At 59.9% G+C, this 21,070-nt stretch overlaps 1 protein-coding gene across 1 annotated transcript in view; it reads left to right on the top strand.

Annotated features, from left to right (window-relative positions):
* The first annotated feature begins 1,304 nt into the window (after positions 1-1,304).
* Positions 1,305-21,070, top strand: part of TNFRSF1B (TNF receptor superfamily member 1B) — a 34,035-nt gene continuing 14,269 nt past the window's right edge. Inside the window, exons 1-3 of the mRNA XM_037165672.2 lie at positions 1,305-1,486; positions 18,786-18,885; positions 20,560-20,688. Coding sequence (XP_037021567.2) covers positions 1,409-1,486; positions 18,786-18,885; positions 20,560-20,688 — 307 coding nt within the window. The 5' untranslated portion in view covers positions 1,305-1,408. The remainder of the gene's footprint in view (positions 1,487-18,785; positions 18,886-20,559; positions 20,689-21,070) is intronic.

Raw genomic sequence — 21,070 nt, 5'->3', positions numbered from 1 at the left:
GGTGGCCCGGAGCAGGCATCCCTGCCTTTCTTGGGGCAGCTTGCAGTGAAGGAACAAGGAAACAGGGTCACCTCCTGTCACTCTGCCCACCCCACCCTTCAGAAATGTCCTGTGTGCTGGGGACAGGGACTCCCAGGGCTGGGGGACTGTGTTCTGGTCACACAGGGCTGGCCTTGGCATCAGAAATGGCACTTGAGCCCTGGCTGGTGTGGCTCAGTGAATGGAGTGCTGGCCTGCAAACCAGAGGGTTCAATTCCCAGTTAGGGCACATGCCTGGCTTGTGGGCCAGGTCCCCATTAGGGGGCACGTGAGAGGCAACCACACATTGATATTTCTCTCCCTCTCCAAAAAGAAATAAAGTCTTAAAAAAAAAAAGAAATGGCACTTGAAATGAAGGGGGTGCATGCAGGTGGCAGCTACCGTGGGTGCTCAGTCATGGTGAGAACTCCAGGGAAGCCAGCCCTAGTGGCCCTTGGCCTGGGTCATCCCCCTGGGGACTCCTACTACTTCCTGGGAGGCTTCTGTCCCAGCCTCTTTTTACTCGTCAGCCACCTGGACAGGGGACTCAAGAAGGAAGGTAGTGTAGGGTCTGGGTCCCTGAAAAGGGCGTGAAGAATGTGTAGGGATAGATGGAAAAAATGAATAATAGCAGTAGCGTCTAATACCTATACAGAGATTAACAAATGACATGTACACTTAAGTACACCTACGTATAGGAGGGTATGCTATATCATGAATACCTTTTAATCTTCACAATAACGCCACGAAGACCACCCGGGCAGTCTGTCTCTAGAGTCCAAATGAGCGAATGATGTAGAGCCGCTGTGGTCCCCCTAAAGCTAGTGTCAACTGGGCGGGATGTTTTTCCAAATTAGCACAACGCCCCCCTCCCCCACCCCCAAGGCGTGGGGAGCCTGCGGTGGATCGAGGCGTAAGTGGTCTGAGGGCAGGTCGAGAGACATGGTCGAGAGACATAGCCTTGGGGCAGCCACGAACCTGGTGGGAGTCTGTCTCCAGTGAGGGTCAACCGCGCCTGCCCTAGGAGGGGGACATTCGGAGAGTGGGCATTAGAGGGAGGTTGAAGGGTCACCGAGAACTGGGAGTGGCTGACCCTGGAGGTAGCGATGGAGCTTCGGGTTGGCAGAGGTGAGCCAGGCTCGGCCCCGCGCGGGGTGAGAGTCCGGGTCCGGGCGTCTGCTGGGCAGCGGGCTTCGGGGACCTGGCGAATGGGAGGGGAGAAGGAGGGCCGTCTGGCCCCGCCCCGCCCGCTGCCTTTCTTCTGCCCCGCCGCGCAGTCTTTCGCTTTCAGTTGGAGGCGCCGGAGCGCAGCGGAGCGGAGGGGAGGCGAAAGGGAGCGAGGGCCAGAGCCGGCCGGATCCCTCCTGCGCTCTGCCGCCGCAGGGTCCTCATGGCTCCCGCCGCCCTTTGCATCCTGCTGGCCATCGGACTGCGGCTCTGGGACGCGGGCCACGCCGTGGCCGCCCAGGTGGGTGCTTCGCGCGGCCCACGGGGGGAGCGCCCGCCCTTCATGCCCACCAGGGCTGGCTCCCACCCCGCGGAGCCCCTGGCCGCGCTTCCGGGGCGTCGAGACAGGGCTGCAGGGCTCGGGGAGACGGAGGAGCTGCGTATTTTACTGGGTCAGACACGGTCTGCGCGCGGCCGGAGACCGGCTGGGGACCTCAGTTTGGCATGTATGCCCGGGGCGGGAGGCCCAGGGGCGCAGCCGGGTCCCTCTGTCAGTACAGGACGGGGCGTTTGGAGAACCCAGCTTCGTTACCCTGAGGCTGCCACGGCCAAGCTTTCCTTCCCGTGGGGGCTGCCTCCACCGCGGATGCTGGGCACCCTCCTCAGATGACTGCCCCCATCCCCCCCAGCCCGGGGCTATGGTTTTCCTCTTTCTTAGAAATACGAGGACTGCCAGGTGTACAGTAAATGCCCAATAAGGGCACAGTGGGAGTGTGGGCTGGCCGTCGCCCATGGCCAGACCCCTTCCCTAGGAGCCATCTGGCGTGTCCAGCCGCCATTTCCGAGCCTCCTCTGTGGGCTCCCGGGCCATGGGGCGGAGACAAGCGTTCTCAGGTTCTCCTGGCCTGACCTGAGCTCTGGGAACAGCAGAGTGCACCGCTGCTGGGTAGTTAACAAGGCAGACAGGGTGCCTGAGGTGCTTCAGGAACACGGAGAGGCAGAAGCCCCAGAGCATTCATTATACACTGTGCACCCGCCTCAGTAGCGAGGTGGAAGAATTGTGTGTCCTCTGCCTTTTTTGGCTGTGGCCGTGGTCTGGTAAAGTAGAGGGGCCCCATTTTACACAGAGGGGCCCTGTTTTACATTGAAACTTGGAGACCTCCTTGTATTTCATGGAAGGGCATGGGGGCCCTCTTTCTCCAGAGGATCACCTCTTCCTCCCCCGCCCCCTCATGGCTGGGGAGGGGGTGGGCCTTCATCCCACCCCCTCCCGGTCCTCCCCTGATGACCCGGGGTATGTGCTGAACCATCTGGACGGCTGACTGGGAAGGAAGGTGGGGGTGGTGGCACTGGCTCCTGTGTTGATGTTTGGTGACTCACTAGCTAAGGCTAAAGACATCTTTGAAGTCCAATTCGTTTTTTTGGGTTTATTTATATACTTACTGAATGTATTGGGGTGACATTGGTTCAAAGAGTCCAATTCTTGAGGGCAGAGGATGGAGGCTGTTGGACCACAGTGGAGCTGCTGGGGGCCCGCCCCCGAGGTGGTCCTGAGCGGCTTCCAGCCAAAACACTCCCAGCTCTAAGAGCTGAGCGTGGATGCTGACGGTCGCAGTCCCCAGCCTGACCGCAGGGTCTCGAGGGGTGTCATCCTGCCCCCCGTGGCGTGTGAGCCCCTGGGGGTGGAAGGAGGCACAGGTCTTCCCTGTGGCCGAGGGGACACGGGGTGCTGGAGTCCTTTGAGGGGTTTCCCTTGTGCCTCTCACTTCCCTGCCCTCTTGACCGTCTCCCAAGTCATCTCGGGTTCCCTCTCCCTGAGATCACCTCCGCAGCCTCCTAGCTGATCTGTTGGCCCCGCGCCCTCTCCCACTGACCCTCCTTGCTAGCATCGCTGGGGTGACCCTCCCCAAGTTGGAGCATCTCCCTCCCTGCCTGAGAAGCCTCATATGGCTCCCGCGGCGGAGGCAGAAACTCTCCCAGGGGCCCCAGGCCAGAGGGAGTGAGGGACCCACGTTCTTGCTGCCACCTCTCTGCATTTGTACCTTATGCCCCACGAAACATGGGTAGCCCATGCTGTCCCCTTTCCGTGGCACATCCCACGCCCCATCCTTCAGGGCCTTTTGCAAATGCCGCCCCCTGCAGGAAAGCCCTCCTCCATTCTCCCTGTTGGATTTGGTCATTTTCCCTTTGAACCGTCAGAGCCCTTGCCCCTGTCTGGAGGACAGGCTCCATTCTGCTTTTTGGGCTGGTTGCGTCTTAGCGAGCCCAACAGAAAGGTCCTTCAGGGCAGGGACCGTGCGGTCCTCCTCCTCCTCTTTGTTGCCACACAACAGCTCCCGTGTGTACAACATCCAGGAGGAGCTGGGCACTGTGCTAGGAATTTCCTACAGAATCTCACCAGAACCTTCCTTTCAGCATTTCCTGAAAGGTGGTTGGTGCTGTTCCCATTTAGAGATGCAGGAACAGGCCCAGAGAGGTTATGACATTTTGCAGGATTGCAGAGCTCGGGGGGTGAGAGGGTGGGTGGGATGCGAATGCGGGTCTGCCTGATTCCAAAGCCCTTCGCCCTAGGCTTCCCCCGCCCTCCCCCATTGTCTGCATCCCCGTTCCTGTCCTCAGCTGGGTCCCTCGTTCCCAGCGGGTGCTGAGTAATCTTGCCTGTCACTAGACTGAGTTACAGAAAGAGCCCAAGGTGACCTGAGCTGGCCGCGGGGATGGCAGCCTCTGTGTAGTCAGGACTTTGGCCTCCTTTACAAGCTGCATTTGTTGGCTGGAGTGGACTGGATTGCTCATTCATTTAGTTGTGTGTTCACTGGACAGATGTATGCCGTAAACCTGGTGGCATTCGTGAGCACTGGGTGCCCTGCGATGGGAACGGAGAGGGCCCTGCTGTCTGGCTTTTTGTTGTTGTCTGGGGCTGTCTCCACCTGCTAGGTCTGAGGAACCTACCCCTGGACGTCTTGAATGGAGGGGCTGCCGCTTGCTTCCTCAATACCCAGCTCAGATTAGGGGAGAGGGTGAGGGCCCCCAGGCTGGCCTGGGGGTGCTGGCCATTGGAGTGGAGACGGGTGACGCGGGGTGGCTGCTGTCCTGGGATGTCCCTCTGTCCCCTCCCTGACAGCCTTGAGGAGAGCCTGCGTGCTAACAAGGAGGCGGCCCAGTGGTCAGGCACTGCTTCAGAGGGCGGTGGCCAGTGCTGGGCACTAGGGACCCCGAGGTGACCATGACCTGGCTCCAGCCTTCCAGGAGCCACAGTGTCAGTGGTCACCTGGGTTCTGCCCTGTCACCTGGGCCAAGTCACTGATCCTCTGTTTTCCTAGCTGTGGACGTGGGAAGCACTTTCCACCTGGTGTTCCTCGCAGGACCAAGTGGGTGTGAAGGGTGTGGGAGCAGATGAGGTGTCTGCATTCTGCTGTCTGAGGGTGGCCTTTGCTGTCGTCCTGGGGCTTGGCCCAGCGGCTCCTGGACTGCTGTCCCTCCCAGGGCTGGGAGGCAGTTCATAGCCTTGACCGTCCAAGGCTTCCTGGATGAGCAGCCAGGACAGTTGCGGGGGTGAAGGGGAGGGAAGGGGTTTGACGCCAACTGTGTGTGTGTGTGTGTGTGTGTACGCATATGCATGCGTTACATTGAACTCCACACATCAACTTAGTTCTGTTTAATGCCATGCTGGCTGCTTTTCTGTTCCTCAGACATGCCCTCCCCATGCCTGCCTCAGGGCCTTTGCACCTGCTTTCCCCTCTGCCTTGAGTGCTCCTCCTGCTGCCATCTCCCGGTCTTATTCCCTCACTTCCTTCAGCGCCTTCTCTGACCACCCTGCCTATAAAAGCTCCCGCCACGTACGCGCACTCCCTGACCTGCTTTGTTTCCCTAAATAACGCTCGTGACCCACTGTATTTTTTCCACGTTTATAGTGTCTTCCCCGTAGGATGCACTCACAGTGAGGACAGGGACTTGTCCACTGCCGCAGAGTTGTAGCCCAGCGCAGAGCTTCTCCTTCTCAGCACTCTTGACATCCGGGTAGTTGTCGAGGGGCCGGCCTGCATGTCACAGGATGTCTAACAGGATGTCTACCCTCTAGTGGGTCGAGGCCAGGGTGCTGCCCCCTTCACTTGTGACATTTGAACATGTGTCCAGACATTGCTAAATGTCCTCTGGTAGAACATCGCTCCGGGTTGAGAAGCGCTGGCCTAGAACATTGCCTGGCGTGTGGTAGGTATGCAAAGGATATTGAATAAGTGCCCCAAACACTCATCTGACCTTTACAGTGACCTTGTTTGCCAGGTGAGACCCGAGAGTGGGAACAGCCGGCCGTGGCAGGGCGGGGCTCCCTCTCTCTGGGCTGGTGTTCTGGTCTTGTCTCCCTGCTGTAGTGAGTGCACAGGGGTTAGGGGTACTCGCCCCCTCACACCCCCTCCCAGGCTCGTGATGGGGGCCGCCCACTGGCAGTGACTCATGGCCCCAGGGGGCATGTGACTTGCCCCGAAGCAGGCAAGAGGGAGAGCAGCTGGGGCTCAGGAGAGGGAGAGGGGTGCTTAGCAGAGGGAGATCGTTTCCGGGGACACGGGAGCAAAGCAGAGATGCATTGGCCTCCGGTTCTGGATGCTCTGCCGGCCGAGGGCAAGTGGTGTTGGTGATTCAGGAGAAGGCCCTGACCTCAGGGTCAGACAGGGCTCAGCACAGACTCTCGCCTTGCTGTCACAGGCCAGGCGACCTGAGCAAGCCTTTCCATGTCTGGGAGCCTCTGCGTTCCCGACAGTAACTTGGGGTGACACCCACCTCACTGGTTGGCTGTGTGGCCCACTGGTGGCTCTGCAACCTGGCCTGATGCTGGGTCCCGGGGCGCTGCCCAGGCCGAGGCCGGGACCCCTGTGGAACCTGATTCTCTGTCTGGGCCACAGGGTGGCCACGAGGGGTGGGTGGCAGGCCTCCAGTTGCCCAGAGCTCCAGGCCAACACTCCCTGATGCCTGGCTGCGCCTCCGGCCCAGATGCCCCCTGGCCGGACCTCTCACGCCCCCTGCCCAAATGCCCAGCCTCAGGACCCGGGCATGTGGCAAAGGTCGCTGGGCCAGGAAATCACCACCCTGCCCTTCTCCTCTCCTTTCAGTGAGTGACAGGTGCCACCTGCCGTTTGAGGATGAGCCAGGTGTCTCGTGCGAAGGGGCTGCGGGAGGCCTCAGCTCTCTTGTCCGCAGCCGGCCCACCGCAGGCTCTCTCTGAAATCTCTTCTGTCCTAACCTCTCTGATCCTGGAGTTTCTGTTTCTTCGAACTCTGAGGAGGGGAAGCCCTGCGGAGGCGTGCTGAGGTCATGCTGTCCGCCCCCCAGCCTTCAAGTGACTTCCAAGACGGCAGGGAGGCAGGAGACCGGGGTTCCCAGCAGAGAGCTGTCACTGGCTTGCCCGGTGACCTTAAGTGCCCCTATGTGTCAATCCCAGCAGCCCCGATCCCACCACAGTCCTTGAATGTTGGGGGGTTGTCAGCCTGGCATGTGCTTGAGAAAGGCCACTGGGGTGGGGGCGGGGGGGGCCTCAAAGTCTTCCCAGGAAGGAGAGCCCCGAGCTCCCCACCTTGCTATTTGTGCTTCCCAGCCTCTCTCCCCAACGACCTCAATCCCACTTGCTTCGGCTGGACTTTCTTGGATGAGTTCTCAGATTCAGGCCTAGTGGCATCAGGAAATCCTGGCTGCTTGTCAGCTTGCGGCCAAGACGGGATGCAGAACCCTTAGACCGGGCAGGGGCCTGGGTTTCCGCCTGTCTGCCCTTTAGGTGCCCTAGTTGGCACCTTTTAAAGTTCAGCAGCCAGACCCTTTGGGACCTGAGACCGTGGGCACCCACTGCAGAGTCTGCAGTCTGGAACCCGCAGGTTTGAGGAAGCCTGGAGTGGGGGAGCTGGTTTTCCTCAAAGAAACCCTTTGTCACCAGCGATGGGCACACGGCCCTCCCCCGTTCTGAGTCCTGCCGGACTCCCTCAGAACCCAGGGCTTTGGGCATTTGTCCCCGTCTGCCGAGCTGTTGACTCCCAGGCTAGGACTCTGAAGCTCAGGGCTCACGTGTCCGGGGCCCACAGTCATTTTCCGCCGCGGTGCGCTGTGAGGTCACAGGTGCCAGTGACGTCGCTGTGGTTTGGGGTGCACGGCCTAGAGGAGGAAGTGTCTGTTTACTGGCGGGGGTCTGGAAGAACAGCTTTCCTTCTGCCCTGAGTGTGAGCAGTGAATGCTGGGAGGCATTCAGTGGGGGCGGAAGCTGCTGTCCAGGGGGCCCCAGGGTCCAGCTCTGGTCTCCTCTCTGCCCTGCTCTCGTGTTCACTGACACCCACGGCCCTACCTCTCTGAGCCTCCGTGTCGTCTCAGCAGAGGAAAAGGTGGCAGAGCGGGCTCTGTCTCAGGTGTTGCCCGTGGCGGCGTGTGACCGCTGGACTGCTGGGCCATCACTAAGACCAGAAGGCCCGTTAGCCGCTTGCTCACACCCAGCGTCCAGGGTCCAGTGGGCGGATGCAGAGCCTGCTTCCCGGGCCCCAGGCAGGCCAGCCACCCTCTGGCTTTTGACAGCAGACACAAGTGGGCATGTGTGGGAAGATTGGCAGCGTGGGTGACGTGGAAGGCCACAGGCGGGTCCCTTCCAGGGGCACTGGGCCCTGCAGAGGCCAGCAACCCCCCTGCCCTGTCCCGGCTTCACAGCCCGGACCTGGGTTGACTCCGCTGCTCTGGTCCGGGGTCGGGGCAGAAATCCCCAGGGGGTTTTGCTTGTTTTGCTCTGCCATCCGGACAGTGGTCTGTTTCAGTCTGAGCTCGGCCTGCAGTGGGTACGGCTGATGTGGCCACGGCTTCAGGGAATTGAGTGGGCCTGAGGGCGAGGGTGAGCGGGAAGGGCTTCGGGGGCAGGCGGGCACGGCGTCTTTCTGCCCGTCCGTGGGAGGCCTTCTCCAATGCTGGTCGGGAGGGCTGGGTGTTGGGGGTCGGAGGCCCCACCTTGGCTTGGCCTGCAGCGCGGGAGGGCTTGGCCACTTTTCTTCTCTCTGGACCTCAGCTGCCCCAGCTGGAAATTGGTCATCAAGGACCTTGTCCACCTCACTTTATTGCCCTTGGGACTGAACGTTGTATGGGGGTGGCAGTAAGGAGAGTTGGCGGCTTTGGCAGAGGGTGAAGTGCAGCCCTGGCCTCTCCGTGGCCCCTGCTCAGAGGGCCCAGGTCTGGACCTGACAGGGGGTCTCCAGGGAAGGGCTCCCAGCACTTCGCCTCAGTTAGCGGGACTCCCGCCAGCATCTGGGCACCCCTAGGTCCTTCCTCCTGCTGCCCCACGGCCCGGCTTCCGTCTGCCACTCACTGAGGCTCCAGTCCAACTGGTCCCTGGTCACCCTGTCACCTGCTGCTCTGGTCTCCTGGTTCTCTGCAGCTGTCCTGCTCCTTGCTGCTGTGTCCTCTCAGCAACATTGAGCCCCTCCCCCACCTCATGTCCCAATGCCCCACATCTTGCCAGCCACCCCTTCTTCATATCCCTGGTTCCGCTCTCTGCCTGGCCTGGCTCCTGGGTCCCTGCCCTCCTCTTTCCTGGTCTCCTTTCCGACTCCAACCCGCCTTCCTTCTGGCCCTCTTCCCACAGCGATCCACAGGGGTGCTGCTAAGAGCAGAGCCCTGCGGATGGGCAGGGCGGGATGCGTGGCCACCAGGAAGCAGGCACAGGGGCTGGACTAGCAGGGGACCACAGCTGCACCGTCCTAGCTGGAGCAAAAGGCTTGTTAGGGCAGCGATGACACATGAGGCTGTAAGCTGTTTGGGGCCAGTTTATGGAAGCCGTGATATCGATTACATTTAAAAGAATTTTCCGAGTGCTTACGTAAACATGGTACCTGCGTTACCCCATGAATCCTCATAACAGCCCCAAGAGGTATGGACTGTTATCACTTCCATTCTACAGATGAAAAGGCAGAGGTTTATTAACCTCATTTATTTAAAAAAACACCCCCCAAAACAAAAAAAAAACCCTCATCTGATGCTGCCTGCCAGTGAGGGGGCATCTGGAGTCGAAGCCAAGCATTTTCCCCCTCGGGGTCCATGCTTCAGCTACTGTCAGGAGTGGAGGCAAAGGGGAAGCACTGATAGTGTTTGAGCAAGGGAGTGACCGAAACAGAGTATATTCGGAACTTCACACTGGCCTCAGTGGCACAGACAGACCATTGCAATAGTTCAGGCAAGAGCTGTGGACTGAGGGAGTAGCTGCAGAACAGGAAGGAAGGTCAAGGCTTCAGTGGGGGGGGAGGACTTTGGACTGGACCGAAGACCTAGGGTGGGGACAGAGGCCCTCAGGAGGCAGAGGAAGTGTCCCTCTCCACCCTGCCCTGCATCCAGGCCCCTCTGGCGTCCTTCCCCCCATGTCCCAGCCTGCGCCAAGGGACCTGATTCTGACCCGTTCAGCCTCGAGTGTGTTCCTGGAGCTCTGTGGTCAGCCATCGGGTGATCCTGGCCTCCGTCACTCCGGCCCCTGCTGGGTGGGCGTGAGACGTGGCGGGACCAACCTGGTCGCCTCTGGTGTGAGGTTTGATGTGCCCGCCTCGGCAGAGGAGAGGGATCCCTGGTGACCTGTCTGACTGCTGTCAGAGCACCTGGGGTGTCTGAACTGCTGTTTGAACTTTGGTTTTCCTCAGTGGTTAGGTGGGGACAAAAGTGTCCCTCTCGGTCACTGCCCACTGGGGCTGGGAGACACTGGGAGAGTGCACTGAACTGACAGCTAGGACTGACGACATCGGGGCGGGGGGTGCTTCGTGGGTGCCGGGCAGGGGGCTAGTGCATTGCATGCACCCGGCGCCTTTCATCCTCACAACCACCAGGGTGGGGCGCCCTCACTGTCCCCATTTTATGGGAGAGGCAGCTGAGGCACAGAGGTGAAGCCGTTAACTCAGACTCCCAGCCCAGCAGCGGCAGACGCCGCCCGAGGTGGTCGGGCTCCTGTGCTCTGTTCTTTTTCTCTTTTTCAGATTTTATTTACTTATTTTCAGAGAGAGGAGAAGGGAGGGAGAAAGAGAAACATCAACGTGCAAGAGAAACATTGATCGGTTGCCTCTTGTTTGCCCCCAAATGGGGACTTGTCCTGCAACCCAGGTGTGCCTGATGACAGGGAATCGCACCGGCGACCTTTCGGTTTGCAGGTCCGCGCTCAGTCCACTGAGCCACACCGGCCAGGGCCAGAGCTCTGTTCTCAAGCCACCACCCACACACAGTGGTGGTCGCTGTGGTGGTCTCAGTCTCCCCCAACTGGGGCATCGCCCCCTCTCTTGATTAGCCCATTTCCCGCCCAGTCCTCAGATGAGCCCCAGTGCATTTCACCTAATGAAATGAAAACTTTTGCTTCTGTTCAACAATTTCACGTCTATTAGGCACCTGCCCTGGGCCGCACGCTGGGCTGGGCGTAGAGGAATGAGTAATAAAAACCCCGTGTGTAACGCTCAGCTCTGACTGCCTGCCCGCACGGCAGCGAGCGCTTTACCCAAGTTGACTCGGTGAATCATAATGGCCCCGTGTGGTGGGCACTGTTTTTGTCCCCATTTTATAGATGACACAATGGAGGCTGGTGAATGACAGAGCGGGGACTCAAACCGGGGTGTCTGGCTGAGAGTTCGCACTGGTACATGCAGGGGGAGTTGTGGTCCTTGCCCTAAGGGGGGGACACAGAGAAGTAATTAACCCAGTCTGGGTTGGGTAGAGAGAAACCCAGGTTGGCACTGGAGCCCCCGGGAGGGATCTCTGAGCCCATCTGGGGGTTTGGAGAGGGTTTCCTGGAGGCGATGGTGGAGAGGATGTTTGGAAGAAGCCGAAGAGTCAGCCCTGCAAGGGGCTGGGGCAGAGGGAGGAGCAGAGGTGGCAGCATGGGGGGCGTGCGGGAGCCAGACACCGCTCTGGATGAGAGTCAGGGGGGATGCTGGCAGGGCTGGGCGTTGAGGACCGTGACCTTGGGCCCGAGGGCAGTGGGGCCACGGGAAGCTTTTAATCAGGGCTAGACCTGGACGTGGGAACGTGGCTTCAGGTCCATCTGGAAAGGCTGGGAACCAAGAGTGAGGAGGCTGGGCTGGCGAGAGAAGCCTAGGGTGGGGGGGTTGCCCTGGGGAGATCGGGGAGGGGCTGCTGACAGGCCTGGGTGGGGGTGGTGGAAAGAGATGGGGTGTTCTCTGCAGTGAGACTGAGAGCTCCTTGGGGGCAGGCACCACGTCCTGGCATTCGTGTTCCCCGGCTAAGCACAAGGCCTGGCCCCGAGAACCGGATACCAGCCCGGGCTTCCTGTCTGCCCCCGGCTCACTTCTAAAGGGACATCATAGGCTGCATGGATGTGTCACCCCTGAGCCACCACCTGTGATGTGGTTGGTCCTTCCTGACGCAGATGTTGTTCCTCTCCGTGACGGAGGACGAGCCTCTGCAGCCTGGCCCTGGCGTGGTGGCTGTGTCGGCCTGTCCTGATGTGGCTGTGCCCCGCAGCCCACGGGGCTCCCGCAAACCCCCTGACATGGAGGCCCAACCGGCGCTGCTGCTTCTCACTGCACGCAGGGGCCCCAGGGGCCTGCCATGCAAACGAAGTGGTTTCTATATTGCTTGAAGGCAGTTTCCACTTGTGCAGGGGTCCCTGGGTCCCTGCGCAGATGCCTCTGCCCTTCCCACAGCCTTGGTGTCTGTGCCTGGGACCCTGGAGACCTGTTAGCCTGGGAGAGTCACTGAACCGAGCTCTCACTGTGTGTCCTCGGGGACTCCCTTCCCACCTCTGGGCCCCTCGTCTGTGAACGATCACAGGGTATAAAATTGTCCAGGGTGCGGAGGCAGGTGTGGCTCCTGCCGGCCACTTGATGGCCACGTGGCCTCTGACCCGGGTTCAGTGCCGAATCTCTGGAACCCTTTTTGCATCTCTAGAATGGGCTGAACCTGAGCTTGCTGAGTCGGTGCAGGAATAAATGAGAGAATGCATGTGAGTGTGCCCGGCACTGTGCCTGCACACAGTAGGTGCTTCTCAGTGGTCTGAACAGTTTCCGTTAGTCTTTCCGGCTCTGTGAAAAGGCTAAATCTGAGAGACGCCTGAAGACAAAAGGTGCAGCCCAGGGCCTCCTTCCCACTCAGTCCCCCTCCTGCTCTCAGCTGGCAGTCAGCCGAATCCCTGCCCCGGTGCTCCAGGGAGGCCCGGAGTGCGGTGCCTTCTCCCCAAGGCTACTGACATTGAAGGGGAGGCTCCAGAAAATCAAAAATCCTTGAAGGCCCCAGAGATACTTCATTAATGGTGGCAGGAAAAGCAGAGGACACCATAGGCTTTTGAGTGCTTCTAGATGACAGAAGTAGCGGCCACTTCTTCCTTCCCCACGCCTGTCCTTCTTCGTCTTCCTCTCTCCCACTGTCTATTTATAAATAGGGGAAGGGACTGAGGGCCCCCACCTTGGTGTGCATGCAGGGTTTGGTCTGAGCTGAGGAAGTCAGCTTGCTGGCACCGGGTTGCCCAATGGCCCAAAGAGAGCTGATTCGGACTCTGGGGTCAGGGACCTGCATGGCCGCCCCGCCCTGCCCCTCACTGGCTAAGGGCCCCCCTGAAGTGCCCACCCGGAACCAGCAGTCTTCTCTCCCAGCCCCAGCTGCTGGCTGGGGTTGCCAATCCCCCGGGGTGAGAGTAGGGGGATGTAGAGAAGGCGGGGCGCAAGCGGCTGGCAGACAAAGTCTTGCAGCTCTCACCAGGTTGGTTTTGTCGGGCTGTAACTCCGCTGCTGTGGCTCGTTTTCTTTCAGGGACTCACAGCCACATTGCTGTCCCTTATCCTGGACACTGTGTCCTTTGGCCACTTCATGGACCCCGATCCCTGGATTTTGGCTACTCCTCCTGACTCTTTATTTGGGGGTCCTAATACTCCTCCAGGTGTTCCTCTCGAGTCAAGTCCCTCTGAGGCAACCTGAGGCCAGTACCCTAGGAAGCCCCCATCTGGGCTGCGGGAATGTTCCCCCCGCTCTGTCCCAGTGAGGTCCCCACCCCATTGTCATGGCAGCTGGCCTGTCATGGTCTCCTGACTTCAGACTTCTGGAAGAGTTGCCTGGGGCCCCTGGAAGGGTCACAGGTCAGCTCCCCTACACTTGTCCCTTTTCTCGGGCCACATGAGCCATTAGCACCTCATTAGAACTGGGCCACTTGCTCAGGGCCTTGTCCTCGCCTAGCCTGTCCTCAGCTAACACGGGGGCAGATGCAGCCCAGTTCTCATGTTCCATTTGACGCGAGTGTGCAGCCCCGGGCCTTTGCACGTTCTCTCCCGTGTGGGTCCCTGGGAGTCTGGGAGAAGGGGGACCCAAGCTGTGATCCCCTGCCTTTGCTGCTGCCACGACTCCAGCAGGGGACAGGGCAGGGCATTATGTCACCATTTTACAGGCAACTGTGTTGAGGCTCAGAGAGTGAGGCTCCCACGGCCCCCAGAACCAGCACGGGCACCGGACCTCTCGCCCGAGTCCGCGCTGCTCCGGGGGGGCCAGCTGTTCATGAGCCTGGGAGCCTCTTGCCTCCCAGAGGCCACCCGCTCAAGGTGGCCCTCACCCTGGGCCAGGGGACGAGGGGCAGAGGCGGGGGCACGGAAGCCGCACCCTGCACCCACCTTCAGCCTTGCCTCCTGCCCCAGCCCCTCCTACCAGCTCATTCAGTTTTTCCACCTCTCACGTGGGTGGGCCAACCTCCCACCCGGCACTTCTGTGGTCTCAGGAGGTTTTCAATACCCATCTTTAAGAAGCCACAGCTGGAAAGGGCTTTGAGCACTAACCAGGTCCCTGCTGCCATTTTGCAGATGAGGAAACTGAGGCACAGAGAATCCGGTTACTGCCCATAGTAGAGGGAGTGCCGGAGGAGGGGAGGGAGGATCTTCAGGGTTGGCCTCGGGGTTGAAACCCAGCCTCCTGGGGTGGGGGAGACACAGCTGTCAGCTCGATGTTAGGGAGGAAACTGGGCCGGAGGTGAGGAGGCCTCTTTGAGGCTCAGTGTTCTCATCTGTGGCTTGGGGACAATAATAGCACCGGTGTTCCAGTGCTGGGACGAGGACTCAGAGACAGTGAGGTGCGTGGTGCCTGGCTCGGAGCCAGCTTCCAGGAGCAGGCACTGTTGCCCCTTGTCTCCTAGCGCCCTCGTCCTAGCCCTTGCCCACTCTGGCCCAGCTGCCCTGGCCTCCTGGCTGTGCCTGGAGCCCCCTGAGCTCCTTTGCCCCTGGCTCCTAGCCCCACCTTGCTTTTCCTTTCTCTTGGGCTGCTGCTGCCACCTCACATTTTTCTGCCCCGTGTGTCTGAGACTCCCCCACTAGAGCTCAGCTTCTCCGGGCAGGGGTGTGCATGTGTTTGGTGCAGTCTGCCCGGCTCCTAGAATAGCAGGGGCTCCGTGTGTTTGATGAATGAATGAGTGAATGTTTCCACCTTGGCCCCTGACTTTTTCTGAGATGTGTCAGATTCCTGCGGCCTGAGCTGCAGTGCTTCGGTCCTGCCTCCACTTCTGGCTCCCATTCATCTTTCTAGCACTTGGCACAACCACCCATCTGCTGGGCCAGCCGTCCCCAGTTGCAGACCTTTGAGCGGGGGCTGCCCTGCTCCTGCCTGCCAAGCAGCTGCCAGCCTGAGAAGGGGCCCTCGCAGGAGCCCAGTGACACAGGCCGTTCTGGGAAGAGCTGGGTCTTAGGTGCCTGCTCCTTCGGAGAGGCCCACCCTGGTGGTGTCCTGGGAATCCGGGGGAGAGCTGAGGTCAGAGGCTCTTGGCCTGAGACTGAGGCGGGTTCCCTGCACTGGGTGTATGTGCGTGGGTGTGAGCGTGGGTGAGACAAGGAGCATGTGTGTCCATGTGAGCCAGAGCCCCAGCCCCTGCTTGGTGCAGAAGGAGATGGTGGGGGGCTGGCGGCGCTGCAGTGACTCAGGGACCAGGGGCAGACGGAGGGCGGATCCCGGGAGCTGGCTGCTGCCCCCGTCCTGAGGAGAGGACCAGAGATTTCCTGCAGTGGGAGCAGCTCTTAAGTCATGTCCCAGCTCCACCTCCTCTTTCCTGGATGAACTCAGACTAGTGATCAGACCCCTCTGAGCTATGAAATGGGCACATGCCCACCTACTTTTTTTGGAGGGGGCAGAAGTGGGAGTCTGTATAGTGCCTGCCACCTTGCCTGGCACACAGTTGGTGCTTAACGCATATCCCAGTGTTTTCACTCCCTCCCTGAAGGGGCCATCACTCCGTGCAGATACCTCTCATCCCAGGAGGACAAGGCCATGTGGAGGGGAGGAGATGGGCCGGCACACCCTGATGTGAGGCAGCTCTGGGGCCTGGGGTGGTGAGGGTGGGCCCTGATGGCCTCATTGCGCCCCAGCCTCCAGCAGCCTGTCACCACCGCTGCAGTGGCCCGGAGCCTTTGGGGGGCAAGGAGGTGGCTTTGCTGCTTTCTACCTCCATTTCCTCATCTGTGAAATGGGCTTAATCAGACCTGCCTCACAAATTAGATGTTAGATGGCCCTCCCTCCCTTTCTCCTTCTTCCTTCCTTTCATCCATCATCCATCTATCCTCCATCTACCTACCTACCTACCATCTATCATCCATCTTCTCCAATCCCCCACCCCGCTGGGTCACAGATGGCCCAGTTCCATGGGTGGTTAACGCTCTCGTCAGTGATTTCCAATTTCTCCTGGGACTCAGTATTGTGAAAAGTTTGAGTCTGCTAACTTTAGTTCCTCTTTCTAAAATGTCAGTCAGCACTCCCCTGAGGGTGGGTGGGGCCCGAATCCCAGCCTCCCCAGCACCAGCCCCAGGAACTGGAAGCTTCCATAGCCCTGCATTTCCCAGAAGCTGCTTGCCACGTTCTGGGGGTGTCCAGGGGGCCCCGGCCTGTGTGGCCCTTTAGTGACCAGAGGCCTGGCCAGGCTGTGGTTTGCCTGTGCTGTGGGGAGCCTTGCAAGTGGAGAGGGTGACCTTTTGTCCTGCTCAGTGAGGGGCTTTCTGTTCCTCATTCTTTAGCTGTGACAGGGATGCATTTTTGTTTTTTTTCTTTTCTCTGTCCAAGAGGATAAATAGGCCTAGAAATTGCTCAAGGGAGGGCTGACCCCCATCACACAGAGCAGAGGAGGAAGTGTGGGGAAGGGCCTTCAGAGCAAGATTCAGACAGGAAGAGACCCTGAAGGGAGGCTGCGGAGAGGCTGCTGGGCAGAGGTCTGGGGGCTGGAGGGGTCCAGCCGTATGCCTTTGGCCAGGAACCCTCGGCCTGTGGCTGGAGAGGGAGAGAGCCCCCTTCTCCCCTACCCCCACCCCCCTTGGCCCAGGCAGGGCCCTTTCCCATCAGGCCCTGTAGGCCTGACAGGAAATCCTCCTCCAGCCCGGCAGGCCCCCCCTGGGCCGCATGCCGGGAGCAGCCGCATGAATGAGGGGCTCCCCTAGTTACTGCGGGGTGCTCTGCAGATGCAGGCTCCCTGAGATCTGTGTCACCCCCCTGCAGGGTCCCTCATCACCCTTGAGCGTGCTCTCTGAGGGGGAAGCAGCAACACTTTGAGGCACAGCCCTGCCCTTGGGGAAGCCACACACGGCAGACGCCTGCAGGGAAAGCCCATTCCGGGGGGCCGTGGGGGGCAGCCCTCCTCCGCAGCCAGACAGTGCGTGTGCCGGAAGCTGAAGAGGTGCGATTTCCCTGGTCGCGGCGCTGCCCTGCCTTTGACCGCCGGGTCCCCTCCATGCGCCCCTTCCCCAGGTCACCTTGCTCTCTGGCGGTGCCAGATGATCAGGCATGTTCAGCTGTGGCGCAGCAGAATCACCTGCGGAGGTTTTCTTTCTCTTTTCTGACAGGACAGCTTCCTGGGCCCACCCTTGAGCTTCTTTCACCCAGTCTGTTGGGTGGGAGTCGGCGTTAGTAACAGGCACCCTGCCCCCCAGGTGCTTTGGACACTGGCCGGAGCCCCACCCCTGGCTGTGGGGAAGTCCTTTCCCTTTCCTTCAGGTGCCTGGCAGCCCGCGCCAGGACCAGACGGGGAGGGGAGAGGATGGGGGCGGGGAGTGCGTGAGTGTGTGTGCGGCCGTGGGCACGCAAGTTCACGGATGGGGTGGAGGTTATCTTTCTAAACTCTGCCTTATGCAGAATGGTTTCCACTTCCCTCGACAGCCACCTGTGTCTCTGTCATTCCCAAAGTTCAGAGCTGACTTCCTGGGGTCTGGGCCTGGGCTGGGTGGGGAAAGGCCCGCAGGGCAGGTGCTGCCATGTTTGGGCTTCAGGGTCCTGGTGCAGGGTGGGACCACTCTGGGGCGTGACATTGTCAGGAAGCCTGCTGCTTGGAATCCTGACTCCTGAGCACCTACCACACGCCCAGCTCTGGGAACAGCAGCGTCACCCCAGCCCGCAGCCTCCGACAGTGCCCGTTTAGTGGAGGCACAGGCCTGTGTACCAGGAGCCCTAAGGGAGGCAGGGCAGGGTTCGGGGTACCAGTGGTTGTGCAGGGTGGGTGGTGGGCAGGGGGAGGCTGCCGTCAGAAGGGACAAGTGGAATTTTGTCAGATGAAGCAAGAGGCTATTCCAGGTGAAGAAGGCAGCTTGGGCAGGAACGTGGGGGAGAGGAGCCGCAGATTGCGGGGCCCCCAGAAACCCCAGGCCTTGGGGGGTTGTTGAGACACCAGGATGGGTCTGGGATGGCCTGCCAGGCCGAGCAGAAGAGGCCGCTGGGTGCCCCTGTTTGCTTGTTCTCAGGGTGGGGGCCAGCCAAGGGCACAGCTGCACAGGCAGGACTTCCAGGAGCCGGATGGGGAAGGAGGTGGGGTGGTGGTTGGAGCGTGAACTCTCCTGCAGCATCTGCAGGCTGGGGGTCATTCTCAGGCAACGCTCATGGCAGCTGGGGCCGCGGGTGCCCTGCCGGTACAGGGGGTCTGGGTGGGTGGGTGCGGCGGCACCTACTGACCAGAGCACCTCCAGGTGCTCTTAGAACAACACCCGGCACCCTGTCAGTGTTCCAGAAATGGTAACTGTTGTCACCATTGTTGTCTGAGGGTCTAGAGCCGTTGTTTCTGCCCTGTGTGTCACAGACGGGCTGTGTGTGCGCACACACATGCACGTGCACCCATGCGCGTTGGGAGGACACGTAGGTACCCAGTTTCAGCACAGTGAGGTGATCCTTTGGAGGAGCTCTCTGCGGCATTCAGAGAGAGCCCGGAGGAGCCTGAAGCAGCCTGGGGGAGTCCAGGAGCGCTTCCCATAGCAGGCAGCAGTTGGTTGGAAGGACGAAGGGGCGATTCCCAGGTGCAGGAAGAAGGGAAGGGGAGGCGTCCTTGGCAGAGGGCTGCATTGTGCTGACACTGTGGGTCCTTGTGATGGAGGCCACTGCCTTTGGGGCAGCTCTGAGGGCCCTACGTCTGCCCCGGGCAGTGTCAGGAGCCAGCGTCACCCTCTGGCCGGGGGCCCCATTTCTCTGCCTGCAGAGGTGCGTGTGCTGCACTAAGGAAGGGAGCGGGCAGGGCTCCCCCTTCCTCCTCCACCACCCCCACCCCAAGGCAGAAGTTCCCATGTCCTTCGTCCATTGTCCGTGCAGCCCCGGCAGGGAGAGAGCCAAGCACTTGCGGCAGGGGATCTGGGTGTCAGGCGTGGCCAAGCTGACGACTGTCGTTGTCCCTTCCAGGACGTGCTGACCCCCTACATCCCGGAGCCCGGAAGCTCATGCCGGCCCAGAGAATACTATGACAAGAGGTCCCAGATGTGCTGCAGCATGTGTCCTCCAGGTGAGGGACAGGCCCGGGTCCCTGACCTCAGACTGGTTCCATTCCTGGGGGCTGGTGCCTTGGAGGGAGTGTGCGAATAGGGGTTTGAGGGGGGACGGGGTCGTGGCTCTTGGTTCTTACTGAACCCCTTCTAGTTCCATGAATCGGCCCTATGCTCCCTCTTGCCTTTGCACACGCTGTTCCCTCTTCCCAACTCCCTTTCCCTTATCCGTTAGACCTCAGTTTAGGTGTCTGCCTCCTCCAGGAAGCCTGCCTGTACTGCCGGGCCAGATCTGCTTCCTCCTTTGAGCTCCCAGTGGTGTCTGCTGCCCCCCACAGCAGTAGCTCTTTTCATCCTGTGCTGTCCTGGTTCCTCTTTGTCACCCCCACTGTGCGTTCCTCCAGGACGGGGACTGGGCTTGCTCTCCACTGACTCCCGAACACCTGGCACCATGCCAGTCATGTACTGTATGCTCAGTACATATTTGACAGAATCAGTGAACGCTTCCCTGTTTCAGACATGGTGGACCTGAGGCCTAACCCCCTGTGGGAGAGCTGGGTGGGTGGCCCAAGGCCCAGTGCCGCCCATTTATTCATTTGTTTATACCTCATTCCTATACCAACAAAGCATCTGCTACATGTCCAGCGCTGTTCTAAGTGCTGGGAATACAAGAGAGAGCAGGGCAAACAAAATCCTTGCCTTCGTGGGTGTTGCATTTTAATAGAGGGACAGACAGATAAACAGAGGAGATAGATGTGTGGTCCCATCAGAGATTAAGTGCTTTGAAGCAAACAAGGCTAGCTACGGCAGGGAGGCAGAGGGGTAGGCCACGCTGTTCCCAACAGAGTGGTCAGGGGAGGCCCAGCTGAGGAGCTGCCACTTGGGCAGGGATGTGCGGGAGGTGAGGGAGTGAGTCCTGCAAGTGTATGGGAACGGCATGCCGAGCAGGCGCCACAGCCAGTGCAAAGGTCCTGAGGTGGGAGCCTGTTTGGTGCACTTGAGGAACAGCAAGGCCAGTGTGTGGCTCAGAGTAAGTAAGCAGGGGCGGTGGTGAGGGGTTTAGATTTTATTCTGCAGCATCCAGGAAGTCGTTGGAGGGCTCTGGGCCATCCGCCTGAGACGCGGGCAGGCACGTACAGACCTGTCACCTCCCACAGCCATTTTAAGAGACTCCAGGGGAAGTGACTTTTCTTTCTTCTATTAATTGGCAGAGTCTTTGTAAGAAGCTACTAGATTAGCACAGCAGTGACTATGGTGACACAGGGCTCAGAAGAGAACCTCCTTAAAAGTTTGCCTTGGTACTCTTCCGTCACCTGGTATGCCTTCTCTCCAGGCCTTGCTGGGAAACTGTACCACGTCCCAGGTGGAGAACTTTAGCCAACTCTAAAGAAGAAAGGAGCTGGCAAACCCGTTCATACTAAAGTGTGATTGACTATAACAGGCAGTTCCCGTGGCAGAATTCTAGGCATCTGGAAAGAGCAGAGGGGAAGATGTGTTATGAGCCATGGAGGTTCGGAGATGGAGAGACAGCTGGTACTTGCTGGATGTGAGATGAGTCGATGGAGGAGTTGGGGCCCCGTCAAAGAGCCTTTGCAGCTAGGCTGCAGAACTCTGGGCTTCGGGGAACAGTGGGAGAGGCCAGGGTCTGGGAAGAAGCCCCTCCACACTGAGACCTCTGGCCCTTGCTTTCTCAGGCTACCATGCACGATTCTTCTGCACTGCTACCTCAGATACAGTGTGCACCCCTTGCGAGGACAGCACCTACACCCAGATCTGGAACTGGGTCCCCGAGTGCTTAAGCTGTGGCTCCCGTTGCAGCTCTGGTGAGTGGGCTCAGAGGGAGGGGTGGTCCCCAGCGTCCTGCCCTGGGCACCCGGCATCCCAGCCCCTTGCAGAAAGCTGGCTGGGATTCCCCCAGGCTCGGTGTTTGCATGCCCCAGGGCATGAGCTTGCGTGGGTGTAGTTCTTTACAGTTTATCAGCGGCGTTTTCCTCCTGTCTCACCGAATCCTCTTCAACAGCCCCGTGTTGCTGGTGGGCCAGGAGCAGCTGTGGGAGAACTATGCCCATTTTAGAGTTGAGGGAGTTGTGTCTTGCTCATGCTATGAGGCCAGACCAAGACTGCAGGGCTTGGGACTCCGTGGCCAGTGCTCTTTTTGCCCTGTGCTGAGCCGGGGCAGTGGGGGCTGACTCACCTGCTAGAGAT

Source organism: Artibeus jamaicensis, unplaced genomic scaffold (genome assembly GCF_021234435.1).
Source record: "Artibeus jamaicensis isolate MK-2021 breed Jamaican fruit bat unplaced genomic scaffold, CSHL_Jam_final scaffold_847, whole genome shotgun sequence".
Taxonomy (NCBI): Eukaryota; Metazoa; Chordata; class Mammalia; order Chiroptera; family Phyllostomidae; genus Artibeus; species Artibeus jamaicensis.
Note: the sequence above shows the minus strand (reverse complement) of the source record. Positions and strands in the feature narration are given on the sequence as shown.